Here is a 17895-nt window from a genome sequence, read left to right on the forward strand (position 1 = left end):
TCTTAGTGATAATAATTATTCAAAAGTTCGTATGTTTGCCCATCTCTAGGACTCCCTTCGGCAGATCAAATTTTCTTGTGCGCTCCTCGAACGATCTTTCGACACAAGTAGTGTGCGCTAGACTAGAAAATGTGAAAACCAACCTGGAAAAACCGGGAAAAAGACGGGAATTCGATTTTCAATTATTACCAGACACCCTGATGATGTGCTTCGAATTTTTAAGTTGATTCAAAAATTTATACACTAAGTTGCTAGATATAAACGGTTGATTTTAATTACAGGACCCAGTATTGACGTACCTGCACCCGATATGGGTACTGGCGAAAGAGAAATGTCTTGGTTGGCCGATACCTACGCCAAAACAATCGGTTACCAAGATATCAATAGTCATGCTTGTACCACAGGCAAACCAATTAACCAGGGTGGTATTCACGGACGTGTTTCCGCAACAGGTCGTGGAGTCTTCCACGGTTAGTAATCATCAAAAAATTGTGTCATCCAATTGTTTATTGAACGTGTTTTTCGTTTTATTAGGTATCGAAAATTTTATCAATGAAGAAAGCTATATGAAGATGTGCGGTTTATCCACAGGTTTAAAAGGAAAAACAGTCATTATCCAAGGATTTGGTAATGTTGGGTTGCATACAATGAGGTATCTACACAGAGCAGGTGCTAAAATTATTGGCGTCATTGAATTTGATGGTTCAATCTTCAATGAAAACGGTATCGACCCCAAGGTGACTAAAACTCAAATTTTTGTGAGATCGAATTTGACATTTTGGTTGTTAAACTAATTTCCAATTCGAGAATGAACATTTTAATTTATTTTATAGGATCTAGAAGACTACAGAGTTTCAAACGGTAGTATAGTTGGTTTCCCAGGTGCTAAAAAGTTTGACGGCAACTTATTGTTCCATGAATGTGATATATTAGTACCAGCTGCCCTCGAAAAAGTCATCACAAAGGATAACGCCGATAAAGTTAGAGCTAAAGTAAGCAAAAATTATTATTTCATCAGATAAAAATTTCGATCGTTTAAAATAGTTATTTTTTCAATATAATTCTTATGTATATTCATGGATTTACTGTGGGGCTAGGATCCATTTATATTCTAGTAGTGGATCATTTCCTTTATTATACAACCTACTTTTCTCCTACTACTCTATTCGATAGATTGTAGCTATTTTAACCACTTGAATCTTGGTAATTTCATTTCCTGTAGATATTCAACTTGTACATTCTTTATATTATATATTCTTACTGTATTCTTTTTTGTTTCTTCATCAATTTTTCTTTATTCAAATCTTCTATTGTGTCAAATTATTTCAAATCCTTAATCTGACATTCCGAAGCTATCAATTTTAATATTTAATATTTTTTTTTTCAAATTAAAATATGTGCGTATTTTTAGATAATTGCCGAAGCCGCTAACGGACCCTTGACGCCGGCTGCTGATCAAATTCTACTTAAAAAGAACGTTCTCGTTATTCCTGATCTGTACGTCAACGCCGGTGGTGTAACCGTTTCATTCTTCGAATGGTTAAAGAACATCAACCATGTATCTTACGGAAGACTAACCTTCAAGTACGAAAAGGACTCCAACTACCATTTACTACGTAAGTTAATTGTCAAAAGAATGGTCAATAATTCCCCCTCTGTTATATGTTACATCTATAGACCATCGTCTTTTAACTGTTAGATGAACTAAACCTAAATAACTCATTGTTCTGTCTCCACAATAAATGGATTTTTTTCCAAAGAAGGCTATTTTTCTGGAAGGGCATTCACAAAGTAGATGCTCTGCTGTCTATAAGATTTGCCCTCAGAATCTGCAGTTGTCATTAACTGCCATATCTATCGTCTCAAAGTGATATTTGTTGGGATAGTGACCTGACAGAAGACTGATCACCTGTTCAATATCATATCTGGACAGTTCTTCGGACTTCTTAGCTGATATCATTATGAATTGCTTCAATTATCTTAGGTTGGAGTGTTTCAAAAGGATTTACCACTATTCCTCCGGGGTACTTGAGTCTTTTGCTCAAATGAGCAAGATATTTTCAAGGTAGATGCTCTGTTTCTTTATGGCTAGTTCTCAGAATTCCTCTGCCTTGTCTTTAGTCTTAAAGCGGAAGTGATTTCTTAACCGATGTGGTTATAAATATTTTGGATTGTTTTAGGCCTTAAGTGCTTCTTTAGTAAAACTCCAACTGTTCCTTTAGCCATCCATTCAGTTCTTTGTTGTGACATATCGTAATGCCACTTTACTGCTCTTTTTGACAATACAGAATCATTGTCCTTTTTTAGGCAAATATATCTGCTTCTTCATTACCAGGGTATACCTTTGTGACTTGGTAATAATATTGGACTTACTTTGTTCCTGTTTCATGTGAGTGTGGTTACACTCCCACACTAGCTCAAATGTGTGCTAAAAAGCCTTCAGGGTCTTCGAGGCCACTTGGCTATTGGAAAGATTCTCTACACCAGCACTTTGAAGTATACTGTCTGGTCTTTCGACCCTTTCTAGAGGATGTTGTAGATTGTAAATGTTGATGATGGTAGTGGAAAGTATCTTCAGTTGGAATATCACGAACGATTCCAGTTTTTTTTTTCGTAGTATGTGCAGTTTTTCATTAATTTCCAGCTTATCATATCGTAATGTAGATACAATCATCCCTTAAGTCTAAATTTTTTTATTATACCTGTTGGATTGTTCAATCCACAATTTCCAACAATATGTTCATATGGAGTTGATTATTTATTTTCTTGTGACATTTACTACTTTTTTGGATATCCAAAATATTGATGTATATTTGTTTTCCAATAAAAAAATTATTTTTCAATACATAATTTTTCAGAATCTGTGCAAGAATCTCTAGAAAGGTCTTTCACTGAAAAAGGAAAGATCCCCATCTTGCCATCAGATGCTTTCAACAAGAGGATTTCCGGTGCTTCTGAAAAAGACATTGTACATTCTGGGCTCAGTTTCACAATGGAGAGATCCGCAAAGGTAAGTTTAGAATTTGATATCAAAACATCTTAGGTGAAAGTATATCATTGAAGGTAAAATGTTTGTGATGTGAGACATTTTAGAGCTAAAGAAAGTATTAGAAGAGTTCTGATAATAAAAGAGCAGTTGAAAAAGTAACATAATATTGATCTAGTAACTTAAATGATGACAAATCAACTATAATAATGCCATTGTTTTGAATTATTTTATCATGATTTCCTCTCTTATTGCTTTCTCCAAAGGAAGATCTGTTAGAATCCATTTTTCCCTTATGTGCTGTATTTTTCTTTTTCTTTGTCATAATATGTTATAGTATAAGTTTTTTCAGTTAAATTTAGTTTATTTCTTTATAACAAAAGATCATTTGAACTTGTATTTCAAAAATTATAGATCTCATAAGTGATAACTGCCCGCCATAAATAATTGTTTGGATTGTGTCAATTGTGAGTCATTTTAATTAACAGAAAGATGTCGTTCCACCTTTTACCAATTCAAAATGTTTTAACAGTCAACCAAACCGTTGGAGACCTCAGCTGTTGGTCTAGAAGCCTAAATTTAAACTAACGTTAAGAAACGTTAAAAAAATGAAAAAAACATTTTACTATCCATTTTTCCATATGATATTTATTGAAATATTAAATAATGGAGTTTCAATAAATTATAGGCCGGTAAAGTGGTTGCTACAAAAAAAAGGTCCACCTTGGTGGACATGATTCCAGCCCTTGTATCTGATCGTGATCTGGAACAAAAAAAATTCACAAAATGGCGTTGACATGAAATATCAATTTTTTTTGTCCCTTTTTCACCTTTACGAATTTTTTGAAAATACTCCAAATTGAAATTTTTTTAAAATCCAAGGCAGACGCGATAGAGAGATATAGTTCTTAGTTTATTGTGGACAACAAATGGGCCGTTAAGCACATAAGCATTCAGATAGTTCAGTCGTATCCCACTTGATGTTACCAAAGGTCGATGTCTTTGAGAAGCCGATCAGGTGCTTTGGTTTCAACCCTTTGATGCCATTAGGCAAGCTATGAGGCTTGCTCAAATGTTTAAATCGCGTTCGTATGAGTGCAGGGCACTCACAGATGATATTGTCTGTGGTTTCATCCTCCTCCCTGCACCAAACGCACTCCGAATCGTCCGTGATGCCCATGGTGTGGAGATAGCGTTTTAGATGGCATTCACTAGTCTGATTTTGCGCCTGTTTAATTGCAGCAGTTGTTTGGTGTGGGACGCACTTAGTCCATCTATATGTGCCTTCGCTTGTCTAATGCCAGGTATCTTCATGCATCTCAGCTGAGCCCGCATTGAGAGTAGACCGTTGAGACACGCGATAGCAACGCTTTTAGCCACACCAAGAATGGGTTCTGGGTCCATCAGTGAGTTCGCTGTTCCCAATTTGTGAACTCGATTTCGGGCACATAAAAATATAATAATTTCATCATTATTTTTGCTACCTTCATAATTATTCATTCACGTACCTATAAAATTAAATAAAATATTAATTATTGCATTAATATTGATTTGTTAGGAACCTAAAAACTGACCTAAATTAACTAACCAATGCAGTTTTTTGATATGAAGTCTCATCAGAACACTAAAGAAGCTCCCAAGTCCCAGTCAAATGCTCATTATTTCGTCATATAAATTATTACAGAAAGTTGTGCATAGGACTGACTATCAAAGAATTCGTTTAGGTCGTTATGGTATATAACAAGTTCGGTCATTTTTTATTAGTGTAATAAGATGAAATCCTATTATCTGCGCCATTTGCACAATGGATCGCTATTTTAGTGAAACTTTTAGTGATAGTGATTATTATTAAGATTTTAATACAAAGTGTGAATTTAAGGGCACATTGAGCCACATTACGTCAATCTAGAATTCAAAAAGTGACGTAGGCTATACGTTTAGTAACAACAGAAAACGTCGACTAATTATATGATTGTAATATTTTGTTTCAAGTTTTCAAATTTGATGCTCTATGTGCTAAGCATCCTCACTAACCATAAATTTGCTTTGTCGATGGTTTACTTGTACTTTTTCTCTAATAGCTTTAGTTTTATAAGCTTTGTTCAATTGTGAATTTTACTAATATTGTGTGTTGAAATTTGTGCATGTTCAGCAAACAGTAATGAGTTAGAGTTTCTGGAACCATTGGTTATATTCATACTGAACACACTGTTTACACTATCACTTCCAACACTCCCAATTAAACTATCTGACGCTTGCTTCGATAATCAAGTGATCGTGTTTCAGAGACTGAAGGTAAATTAAAATCTAATAACTTGACTCACCTGTTTTATACTGAATTTTCCCACCAATAAACGTTTTCCCGCGAAAATAAATTCCAGCGGGAAAATCTCCTTGGCGAAAATCTTCACATTTATTCCTTGACTACTAATCTATAGAGGGGACTGTAAGGAATTGGCCCTTTGCCCTTATTTAACCTTTCTTACATTTAGCAATTTCAATGCTGTCAAATGCATTCAACTTTTCATTATTGGATACATTCTTTAAAAATTTTACATTATTAATATTTATGCCGTAATTATGACTTACAGCGTAATCGGAAATACTCGATTTTTCGGTCCGTCCATATTTTAAATGAATTATGTGCTCTTTAAACCGGACAATAGCGGATCTCTTAGTCTGCCCAATATACTTCCCATCACAATCACCACAGCTAATTTCAATTTGGAAAAGAGTGGTATATATGAAATTAGCTTTGGTGATTGTGACCGAAAGTATATTGGGCAGACTAAGAGATCCGTTATTGTCCGGTTTAAAGAGCACAAAGTTCCTTGCCAGTCATAATCACGACATAAATATTGATAATGTGAAATTGTTAAAAAATGTATTCAATAATAAATTATTGGATGCATCTGAAAGCATTGAAATTGTTAAATGTTAGAGTAGCTTAAATAGGAACAAAGGGCCAATTCCTTACATCCCTCTATAGTTTAGTAGTCAAGGAATAAATGTGAAGATTCCCGCCAAGGAGGTTTTCCCTCTGGATTTAATTTTCGCGGTAGAAGGTTTATTAGTGGGAAGATTTAGTATAAAACAGGTAAGTCAAGTTTAGTTTACCTGCAGTCTCTGAAAACGATAACTTGATTATCGAAACGCGTGTCAGACAGAGTAATTGTGAGTGCTGGTGTAGAGGTGGTGCAAACAGTGTGTTCAGTAGCATATAGTATTGTTTCAATGTTTTTTTTGAACACTAACCTATCTATTTTTGTCTGTTTTTATTACCTGTTACATGACTTATTTTTTAAAATGAATTTTTTTATTCATTATACAGTGGTAGTGTAATAACAGTAAGTATTAAAAAAATTATATAATATTAATAATAATGAATTTTATTTTATTTTATACACGAGGCACAATCAAAAACCACAATATTACTAAATTGACAATTCAACATATTTTTATTATAAATAATAAGGCTACTCAATAAAATTTTATGGTTGATTTTTATCCAAATGATTTTAATTATTCAACATATATAGTCATCCTTTTTTTGATTGTCTATAGGTAAATTGCAGTACATAACCCAACATTAGTTGTATTAAAAACTTGAAAATCAAGTATAGTGTATCCCACGATAAGTTGATTATTATTATTAAAAATGCCTTTATTTACTGTTTTTCCCTAAGTACTGATCATCTAAAAGATATTAGTGACTGGTATAATTGAGCATTTGTTCAGTGTATTTCAAGCTACATCAACTGTCTTGCGAGTAGCACTTATTTAAGGTTTGTTTTTGGTAGTACTGGAACTGTACTGAACAGGACCGGTGCAGGCCAGTTCATGAGTGTATAGAATTAGTTCGATCGGATATAAAGAACACGATATAGTACAGAGAGCAGTAGATATTGTTAATTGTTGTATTTGAGGTTATTTGATATGATTCAGGCCTTGTAGTATTAACAATAATGGAAAACGATTTAGTACTTTTCGATATTTTACATTCGTCCTATGACAAAGGTGTAGTGCCAGTTTCCATATTACACTTATTGCACTGCACTGGCTGAACTGACTCTAGCAAGCAGTACAGTGAACTGGATGAACTAGTTCTCTAGCACTGCTACTAAAAACAGCGACACTAGCGCTGTTACTGCTACAAAGAACGCTTTAGTGTACATTCCCTGAACTAATTCTGCCAGTGCAGTTACTAAGAACAAACTTTTTGATTAACAGCAGTGTTGTCTGTTGAGCAACGTATAATTCTAAAATTAGTTTATAAAAAACGTGAAACCAGTCAAAATTTACTGCAGATTGCTTGAAAAAACTACCCTTTCACAGTCAAAAGCAAAAAGTCAAACGGGATGTGAACATGTTCATTCTTGCACAGGTTGTATATGTATTAAGGACATTGTCCTCAGCGTGCTTGAAATCTAGGAAAAACTCTTGGTATTAGCTGTAGAAGTGTCCAATCAAACATTAGAATTCAACTGAATTTCAGAAAGAACTCAGCACTTCGGTTAGGTTAGGTTGAGTTGTTGTTTGTTGTTGAGTTCCTTACAGCTCGATGTGAAAAAAAAAGAAGGCTTTAGTATAAAACTGTCATTTGTAACTATATTTGGGTGCTTGATTCAAACCTTTAATTAAAGCGTGCGTATATTGAGTGCAGAACGCAAGTCAAAACTTTTTTTCACAAGTAAAGTATACTTTATTTCTTCAATGTTTTGGTTGGCCTCTAATCCCCTCACTCCACCGCCAGTTTTAATAAAAATATTGAAATGTCCGCGAAAACCATTCAAAAACGTCTTCCAAAAGCCACGTTTTCTTTTATGCAACACTCTTATGCACTCTGTCTCCAGATATTTTGTAGACTCGTTCTCTACCACGCAAGCATACTTTGTTTTCGTCTGATAAGAGAACGGAACCCCATTGCTTGTTAGTCCAATTAACGTGTTCTCTGGCAAATTGTAGATGGGTTGCTCGATGGACTGGGGTTAATTTGGGGCATTTTTGACTCAAGATTAGCTGCCTCAAGTCTTCTTCTGATAGTTCAGCCCCTAGTGGCGTTTCTCTGAATTCTTGTTGGCCTTTAACACCAGTGAGGACCCGATTTCTTAGCAATGAATTGGTCATCTCTCTCGGATGTGCACCTTTTCGGTTTGGAACCACGTCTTCCATGAAAATTACTAGTCTCTTGGTAACAACGGTAAACTCTGGAAAGAGCTCTGTTTATCGCACTGGATACTTCTCGCTTATTCTGGCCTTGTGGCAATAGGGTGACCGCTTGAGCAGCTTTATCACTTGTGTCCTTTTTTTGTTAACGAAGATGTGTATCGGTTGACTTTGATGGCTAACTGATAGTTAGTACCCCTAATTAGCAATTTTGTAAACAAGCACAAAAACGGTGGTTACCGATTATAACATATTGATGGACGGTGAAGTTAATACCATTAGCTTGAAGATTTTACTAAGAGATATACAATTTCGTTTTGTTTTTTTTGCATGTGACTTGCGATTGCAAGATTGTCGCTTGAGTCGATTTTTTTCCTCGCGGGTGTAGTTTCTCAGGAGTATCTATGCATGTCTAAACCCTTGAACATTGTTTCAATAATTGCTTTTCAGGTTTCAGGTGCTGTGAAAAATTTATCTACTCCTATTTTAACAACTCTATCAGTTATTTCATTTCCCTTCATTCCAGTGTGTCTTGGAACCTATTTGAATATGATTTTATTTTTATTACTTAGCTCATTTAACTTATCTAGGCATTCCCAAACCAGCTTGTTTTATCGGACAAGATAATAATCTCCTGCTTGCCGATAATTTCTTTCGAGGTTAAATTAGACAAATTTTTCAAATGCATATATTTCTACTTAAAAAACACTTGGTATAGTGTTCAAACTTCCCGAGTTTATAGCTCTGGACCTGTACACTCCTATTCCAGTTCTGTCTGGTGTTTTAGATCCGTCCGTATACCATTTGATGGCATTTCTTTTCATTTCTGGTGTGGTGCTTTGATCCTATTTGCTTCTACAGATTAGTTTTGAGGTACATTTTTTCTCAAAGCTGAAATTTTTCAGTATTTTATCCTGAGGCATATCCTACATTTGATAATTGTTGGTTTATTATGTCTAGATATCCTTGAAAAATGTTAAATGGAAACATGCAGTTTTAATTAAGGAATATAAGAGTAGACCAATTTAGCAACAGAATAGCGAAAACCGTATGTCGATATCTTTTTTGTATTAAGAGATATCCTAAGAAATGTGTAAATTTTAAGCATTTTCCTTTAAACATAAATTACTCCGGTTTGACTGAACTGAACTGATTTTAACATTTTTTGACTCATCAAAATTGTCTTTCCTTGTTCTATTAATAATAGTTTCAATTATTATGTCGATATTACTTATGCTGTCACCGGGAAACTGCGTTATGGAAATTAAAATGAAAATATAACTTAAGGTACATCGCTAGTGACGACCTAAATGTTCAAATTGTCGCCCATCATTTTCGATACAAGCGTTTATTCTTTGAAGAGTAAATTGAAGAACAGTCTCAACTACTGCTCTCGAAATACTCTGAATGGCGTATCTCTTGTAGTGGGTCTAATTGCATAAACAAGGTCTTTAATCCGGCCCCAGAGATAGAAATCTAAGAAATCTAAAAGTTCTCTAACTTGTCTGGAGAAATGCGCCGGACACCCATCGTGCCGAAAAACATAGACCTACGAGTTGCTAGTGATATATCTTCTAGAAGAAGTGGTAATTCATCCCTTATAAAATTTAGGTAGCGTTCCCCGTTAATTACGTTGTCAAAAATAGAAGATCCAATTATCTGACCATTACAATAACTTACATTCACCGACCATCGCCCCTGATACTGAACTTCTTCCATCCAGCGTGGATTATACTGTGACCAATAGAGCATATTATGCCGGTTAACCGTACCATCACTACTAAATGTAGCTTCGTATGACCACAAAATACGTAACAGTAATTGAGGGTCGTCATATACCATATATAGTAACCAGTTGCAATAATCCAACCTTCTGTCGTAATCACGATCAACCAATTGTTGATGCGCAGTACTGTATGATATGTATGAAATCTAAAAGAAAAATAATGTCCTATTAAATATCTTTCCGAAATGATAAATAAATTATTATGTTAACATGTAACCATGCCCACAAATAATATTATGCGGGTATATTTTGTTTAAGAAACATAATTTTTTACATCATAATTTGCCTGTGTTGGTTGATGGTTCTGCTTATTCCTAAGTCTCTACTTATTGCTCTAATCCTTAAATGGTTCGTATGGGTCGACGAAAAACTCTGCTACCGGGATGACGTCTTTGGGGATATTGTATGGCATATAATCTAGCCGCAACTGTTGCATTTTTTACACATTTAAAATGTGTAATAATTTGAAGAGATAGAATAAAACTTGTAAAATCAAATATACCCCAAATTTCTTCAAGAATACGAAAATCATAGTTTAAATGCATCTTAATTAGGCAAAATTTAAAAATTATCCATATTATAATTTTTGGTATTTAATTACGTCCTCTGGCGGTGGACCTACAACTCTGTAAATAATTTCCAGATTTTTCTCGAGGTCACTTTTGTTATAATTTTTTTCCCGAAGCTGTACGATATACGGTTCTTGAGATATGGCAGAGAGCCATTCTTATTGGGACATCCGATACATTAGTTATATATTTAATGATTATGACTGGCAGCGTGCTCGAAAATATTCGATTTTTCGGCTTGTTCATATTTTAAATGTGTATGTGCTCTTTAAACCATGCATTAATGGATCTCTTAGTCTGTCCAATATACTTCCTGTGCACATCTGGTATTTTATCCCTGGGATTACCCAATAGTTGTTTTTAATGTATTGCTGGATTTATAATCCCATTTTGAATCCACTCTGTTCAAAATTATTTTTGTATAAACAGGATTGAAATGTACCGAAGTAAATTTTCCCTGTTCGTTATTTTGATCTTATACCAATGATCACAATAGAAAAGTTAATTGACAAATGTATATAGAAGATAATCATGAGTAGCCTTGTTATTCGCTAGACATGAAACATTTGCAAAAAATAATTATGATCTTTTGTAGGCTATTAAGGAAACCGCTGAAAAATATGGTCTTGGTATGGATCTGAGATCAGCTGCTTATGTTAACTCAGTACACAAGATATTCCTCACAATAAACGATGCTGGTTTCGCATATTAACATTAGTGTATACTTGGCATCTTTCTTTTATTCATTCATTCCAAAAGTACCAGTATTCGTAATTGAGTCATAAAAACGATTACATTTAAATATAGAATAATAGAGAATTTTTCATAACATTCCATACACATATAATAAGTCAATTCAGAAACAAAGTTTTTGTTGTTTTTATTATTTTGTTTTTTATTTTATATATACCTCGTATTCTAGATTTGATTCTATGATTTCTTCCATTCTGTAACAATTTTATTCTCCTTTAACAAAATTTGTAATTCCAATTATAGGACGTACCATGTCAGTAATTAAGAATTTTACTGTAAGAACTTTACCAATAAAAATTATGTTCCAAAAAAGTTGTTTTCAATTTTATCCATCCCAAAGTGTGAAAACAGAAATAATTAGAAATGTAAAAAACAATCAATAATATTGTGAATGAAGAATATTCTTAATTGAAGGTAGTTAGTGAAGCATGAGCAGAAGTTGCAATGTATGTCAAAGGCTGCAGTTTTATTTAGGATTATAACACGTTAGTTTAGCGTTTTTGACGTCGTAGAATCCATTTATCGAGGTTCTAAAAGGTTTTACCAATAATTTGTTTGATTGACCTCCAGTTCGACTTTTGGGGGGCCCATAAATTTACCAGAGAGGACCCTAATCGGGATGAGAAGGCAATAACTGACTATTTTTTTAATTAGTAGTAGAAATGGAATATAGTAAAAGATGTCAAAGTTACAACACAAGCGGTACAACAAATTGGTAGTTATCACCATCTGCTAAAAATGAGATATGAGAACTAATTAAATGACAAGTACAAAAAGGAAAAATGTGTAAGAAAAATATGAAATTTACAGAAATACACATACGTAATGATACGATGAATATATATGGGAACACATCACTCAATAAGTCGTGTAACTAACTAAGAAAAACATATTTTTTGCCAGAAATCGATTTCATCTCCTTCAAGAGCAATACAATCATTCCTACGCTTATATGACTTCTCTATGCCGTGCTTGTAGAAGGATTTCTTACTAGCGAGCATTTTTTTGAGATCAGCGAATAGCCAGTAGTCACTGGGGGCCAGATCAGGACTATCGGTGGATGAAGAAGCAATTCGATGTGTAATTTGTTGAATTTAATCATCATTGACATCGACTTGTGAATCGGTGCATTGCCTTTCGACATATGAGGGAGTTTTTCCTTGATTTTTGCATTCAAACGATCCAACATCCCAAAATACTGAAGTCATAACCTTACCAGCTGACTACTGCGCTTCTGGTCGTTGATGATCGTTTTGATTCCGGAATGATGTGATGGATTAATGTTTAATCCTTTGTAACATATCGTCGCAAAAAAATCTGATTTATTACCTGTAAACATGGCCAAACCCTTCTCTGAATGATCAACACGTTTCTGATTTTGATCGACTGTGTGTAAACGCGACACCCACTTTGAAAAAAGCTTTCTTATGGACAAATGTTCATGCATAATTGTACGTCAGTATTTTGTACTGCCACTGTATTAGTGACAGTAAATTAACATCTTTCGAGGTGAAATGTTGAATGAATGCAACTCCATTCTTTAGAGTCTTTTTGCTACATTTGTTGTTGCATTTAGAGGTGGTTAGGTCAGAAAAATAATAAAATTTTGCATTAACATGACTAGTAGAACTTCATAAGCAGTTCAGTTCGACAACTTTTTTTAAATGTTAATAAATACTTAATATACCGCCTAAGAAAAATCATATGCCTGGCACACATGCGCGTAACTCCTGGAATTTTGCGAAATTACCGAGACGTTTGAAAGTTGGTGCTTTATAAATGTCAAATGGATTTGACAATGGCAGCCGCCATCTATGTGCCAGTCACACGACTTATTGAGCTATGTAATATAACGTATCGTTGAATATTTAATAAAAGTCGATATTACTTTTTAATTATTACTAATAATAGGAATTTTTTATAGGCTATAATGAAAACTTCAAGTCAGTATAACCTTGGTTTGGACTTGAGAAATGCAGCTTATATCAATTCTGTCACCAAGATCTTCCAGACATTCGCAGAAGCTGGACTTACTTTCTAAGAAAGATTCGTGTGCTTTAATAAAATAGGTTGTAATCCTTATTATGTATACTTTGGAATCAAAATTTTAGACAAAATAAAATAATTACTACTACATATTTTGTTTAATTTCCCAATTTTATATAGCTCAATTACAATTTTTCATCTAAAATTTCATCGAAATCATTATGCGGGAAATTTTGTAGTCGAATGACTACTAAAATCTTCATAACGTTAAATAAACGAATAAGATTTATTAGAAAATGTTTTCTAACTACTTAGGAATTATTGACAAGTGTCTGATGGCCATTGGTAAATAATTTGATCTCTGTATGTTATTTGATTTTGGAACCTATCGACTGCACAAAATTACTACCTGTAGATATTTCTACCATTTGCATGATATTTTCTTCTAAAAGAAATATAATTTAGTGGCTTCTCCACGACGATTGTAATCATCGGAATAGAATATCTGAATGTATCGGATTGGAATGTCTGCTTTAGAAAATACTACAGATCAGAAATTCTTATCTATCCAGTATTATGAGATATCACATCAACAGCAAATTGAAAGGATGGCCAAAGGATCAGATAGAATCTTATTGGAGAAACATTATCATAACCATATTAGCTAAGTAAACCGAGGAAATTTTCGAGATGTTCAACATTGAACTAGTGGTCGATTTTCTGATAGGACACTATCCCGTCCAATACTACTTTAAGGCCATAGGCATGTCAGAAGACGACAACTTCAGATTTTGTAAACAAGCTACAGAGAGAGCAGAGTATCATTTTTGCAAAGTTCCGCTCACTTCAGCAAAAAATCGTAGGTACCTCGAAGGAATAGTGTTTACACCTTACAAAGTGGGACAAAAAACCTCCAACAAATAACCTGGGAGAAGTCAACGTATTTTGGAGGAAAACAATGACATACATATCTTTTTAGATATATCCGCAGACCCGTTGGAAAGCCTAAATTACTCTCCAATGTACAATATATGTATATATATTAGAGTATCATGTACTCCACGACCCAAAGGATTTATTGCGTTCCCCTTTCTCGCTGTGATACTGGGGATCCTCAGTGTTTACAGCTGATCTATTAATCCCTCTTCTCTTTGCTGATTCCACGAATTGGTTCTCGTCCTGTGAAGGATTTATCTGCTCTTACTTTAGCAACTATATCAGCTGTTTCATTTCCATCAACTTTAGAGTGCCCCGGAATCCATTGCAGATTAACTTTATCTTTCCTGTCTAGCTCGTTTGCCCTGGGAATGCCTTGATTAGGTATTCTCAAACCAGTTTGCATTTTATGACATTGAAGCTTAAAGCTCTAATATCATGTTGTTATCTAGATTTTATTTTTAATCGTGGCGTATTTTTCAAATTATTATCGTTTTGAAAAAATGGGAACAAAGATAAAGTGAAACCTGTACCTTAATCTACTTTTCAATATAATTTCTAGGACTATTACGACACTTGTCAATTAAATTCCTTCTGTTGCTTGTCTTCATAACCAACATAGCCATATTAATATCATAATCGCTATTGTAGTATATTTTCTCAATTGAAGATACATGACTTTCAAATTATCAACTTCGAAAACACTTTTTAAAAACTTTATTTTACACAAACTAATTATAAAATGATTACAATTCACCTACCGTAAATGACCACAACTGACTGACTGAAAAATATGTGAGAAAATACTTTTATATCAATGTAAAATGCTTATGAGGTCCTCGCACTGTGATTCTGTGGAAACAGCAACTCATCTATGGGAATGGTCGAGGTAATTCATGTGTTAAATTATTGGCAATAGATCGGTGCTTTAGAAAGGACCATCGAGCTCCTTTCAATCAAATAATCTGCTCAAATCTTGTATTCGATTATCCACATGAAGATGGCTTTTATCGTGAAACAAAATTATTAATTTTTTTTCACAATATTTGAAATTGAATAATTGACCAGGTAACCAGCAACGCTTCTTTTTTGGGTGTGCCAGCAACACCCTTTCCGATAGTTCAAAAAATCCATTCAAGTTGTGAAGCACCTGTCTTGTATCGTCAAAACGATAATCAATTTTTTAAATAAAGAAAATTTATAACGTATAAGTCTTTAATTAATATAGAGTAGACTCTCGTTAATCCGGCAGACACAGGACCGATCTTAGCAGGTGTGTAGTGCGTGCACCAAACGCGGGTGGCCAAACTAAGGGACGGCCGCATTTAGTTATAACAATCAGCTATTTTTTGAAAGGAGAAAGTTAAACGTTTGTGCTCAGTTGTGTTGTGTGTTGGTCTATTGTCCATTAGTATCTTCTCCTACTCTCATCTACACACATTCTTCATTTGGGAGTAACATTCATGGCAGAGCCGACAATGCAGCATAAAAAATTGAAAGTTCTCTAAAAAGAAACTAAGGGACATATTTTTGACACGACTAAGTATGTTTGGTGCCTGTGTGCGGCGCGGCGGCTTATTTATGTACGTATATAACGACGAAAAAAATTTTAAAGGATGTACCAGCGGCGAAATCTTTGAAAAAAACGTGCTGCTGTTCGCCAGGCGGCTTTTTTTCAAAGATTTCGCCGCTGTGGCCTCCTTTGAATTTTTTTTCGGGGTGCTTCTTCGTAAAGACTATATATATCACAGTCGGCAGGCGGCTCGCAGGTCAATGGTGAAAAGAATAAAAGAAACTTTATTTTAGCGGTTTTCTTTATAGATAAGAAATGGATTGTTTCCACAAAGTTAAAGGGATGCGACATCAGAATTTTTTTGCTACTTAACCACCACTACATATAAAAGATTTTCATTTCAAAATGTTCATTTAAAATAGTATATTCAGTAATTCATTGTGTGTGTATCAAAGTATTTTCGACGAGTACACAGGTGTGACAGTGAAGTGAAGTGAAAGCGGACTCAGGTAGTCAGGTGAGACCCTGGTAAAACTTTCCTTTTTCTTTTCTTTTTCAGCAGGTAGCTGTGCTTTGACACAGCCTTATTTATAATGAATTAAAACACTTCTGCATGAAAGAATTGTGTTTATCAACACAAATTTGATTGTGCGGAATTTCTCCGTTTTAAAAATAGCCGTACTTCTCAGTACGGCTTAACATTTCATTCTTAGATAATTTCCAGGTACTCCAGAAAAATTGGAAAACCAAAACAGAAATTAACAGGCATGGAGCCTGAGAACTCCAAGAATAGGGAAAAACCCTACGACAGAGGATCGTCTGCCGAAAAACCGAGACAAAGCAAAGACACCAAAATTAAACGACTAGAAGAAGAGAAAATCATTGAGTGTTCAAAAATGATAACTGAATATCAATTATTGACAAAGACGTTGACACAACAAATTAAATCCCTCGAAGAGAGAATTAAAGACTATGAAGAGAGAGAGACTAAAAAAAATCAGCTTATTGTGAACTTAAAGGATTATACTTACGAACTGAAAGTCGAGAACGAAACATTTGCAAAAAAAATAGAAGAGATGGAAAGGAACCAAACTACAGGAGGAGTAGATACGAAAACTCAGAAGAAATTAATCGAAGAACCACAAAATGAAGACTGCCCCATGGAAGGAGACTTCATGGAAGTGAAACAAAACAAAAAAAAAAGGAAAAAAGCAGATAAACAATCCTCAGATGAGGAAGAAGAAACATCAACGGACAAACAAGTCCAAGAAGAATTGAAAAAAATAAAACGTGATGAACAAAGAAAACAGGCAAAACCGGAGAGAAGACCACCTCCGATTATTCTAAAATCCCCACTGATGTGGACAGCACTACGCAAACAGCTAGTGCAAAGAAAAATCGATGCCCAGTGTAAAATGGGAATACACACGGGCAAAATAACGACGTCGAATAAAGATGATTTTAACAAGATGAAGATGCTCCTGAGCGAGCACAAGGAAATCGAGTGGTACACCTACCTACTCAATGAAGAAAAGGAGAGGAAGCTAGTCATAAAAGGACTGGCTGTCAACACCCCAGTGTCGGAGGTAGAGGAGGAATTGAAGGAAAATGGACTTAGACCGAAGAAAGTATGGCAGTTAACAAGCCGTACACAGAGAAATCAGGACAACACACGAAAACTACTACCTATATACATGGTAGTAATAGAACCTACAGAAGAACCAACTTATAAAAAGTTGAGATACCTCTGCCACACAAAAATAAGTGTGGTAGAACAAAAAAGGCACGACGGACCTGTACAATGTTACAGGTGCCAAGGATTCCATCACGGACAAAGCACGTGCAACATGGACGTGCGCTGTGTAAGATGCGCAGGAGAACACAGGGCCGCGGACTGCACCCTAAGCAAGACCGAGAAACCGAATTGCAGGAACTGCGGAGGAGAACACCCCGCAAACTACAAGGGGTGCCCGAAACACCCTAAAAAGACGGAAAACAACCAAGCCAAGAATACAGGACGCACTTACGCACAAGTTGCGAAGAAAACAACAAAGACAGAAGAAAAAACACCAGAGCTACTGAGTATGTTGCAAAATATGCAGATACTCATAGCAACACTTATCGCCCAACAAAAGTAAACCACAAGAGGACACCCCCCGACACGGTAATTCTGCATTTCACAAGGAAATGTAGAGTTATA

The 17895-nt window shown here is 34.8% G+C and overlaps 1 protein-coding gene across 2 annotated transcripts in view; it reads left to right on the plus strand.

Moving 5' to 3' along the window:
* Positions 1 to 13394, plus strand: part of LOC130894480 (glutamate dehydrogenase, mitochondrial) — a 38071-nt gene extending 24677 nt beyond the window's left edge. Inside the window, exons 3-8 of one of the 2 annotated variants that reach the window (XM_057801352.1) lie at positions 282 to 470; positions 535 to 737; positions 834 to 992; positions 1412 to 1616; positions 2859 to 3010; positions 11103 to 12043. In XM_057801352.1, coding sequence (XP_057657335.1) covers positions 282 to 470; positions 535 to 737; positions 834 to 992; positions 1412 to 1616; positions 2859 to 3010; positions 11103 to 11219 — 1025 coding nt within the window. In that variant the 3' untranslated portion in view covers positions 11220 to 12043. Of the gene's footprint in view, positions 1 to 281; positions 471 to 534; positions 738 to 833; positions 993 to 1411; positions 1617 to 2858; positions 3011 to 11102; positions 12044 to 13184 lie in introns of those variants that run through there. The other variant, XM_057801351.1, reaches the window with a different exon arrangement.
* The last annotated feature ends 4501 nt before the right edge of the window (positions 13395 to 17895 follow it).

Source organism: Diorhabda carinulata, chromosome 5, assembly GCF_026250575.1.
Source record: "Diorhabda carinulata isolate Delta chromosome 5, icDioCari1.1, whole genome shotgun sequence".
In the NCBI taxonomy this organism is placed as follows: Eukaryota; Metazoa; Arthropoda; class Insecta; order Coleoptera; family Chrysomelidae; genus Diorhabda; species Diorhabda carinulata.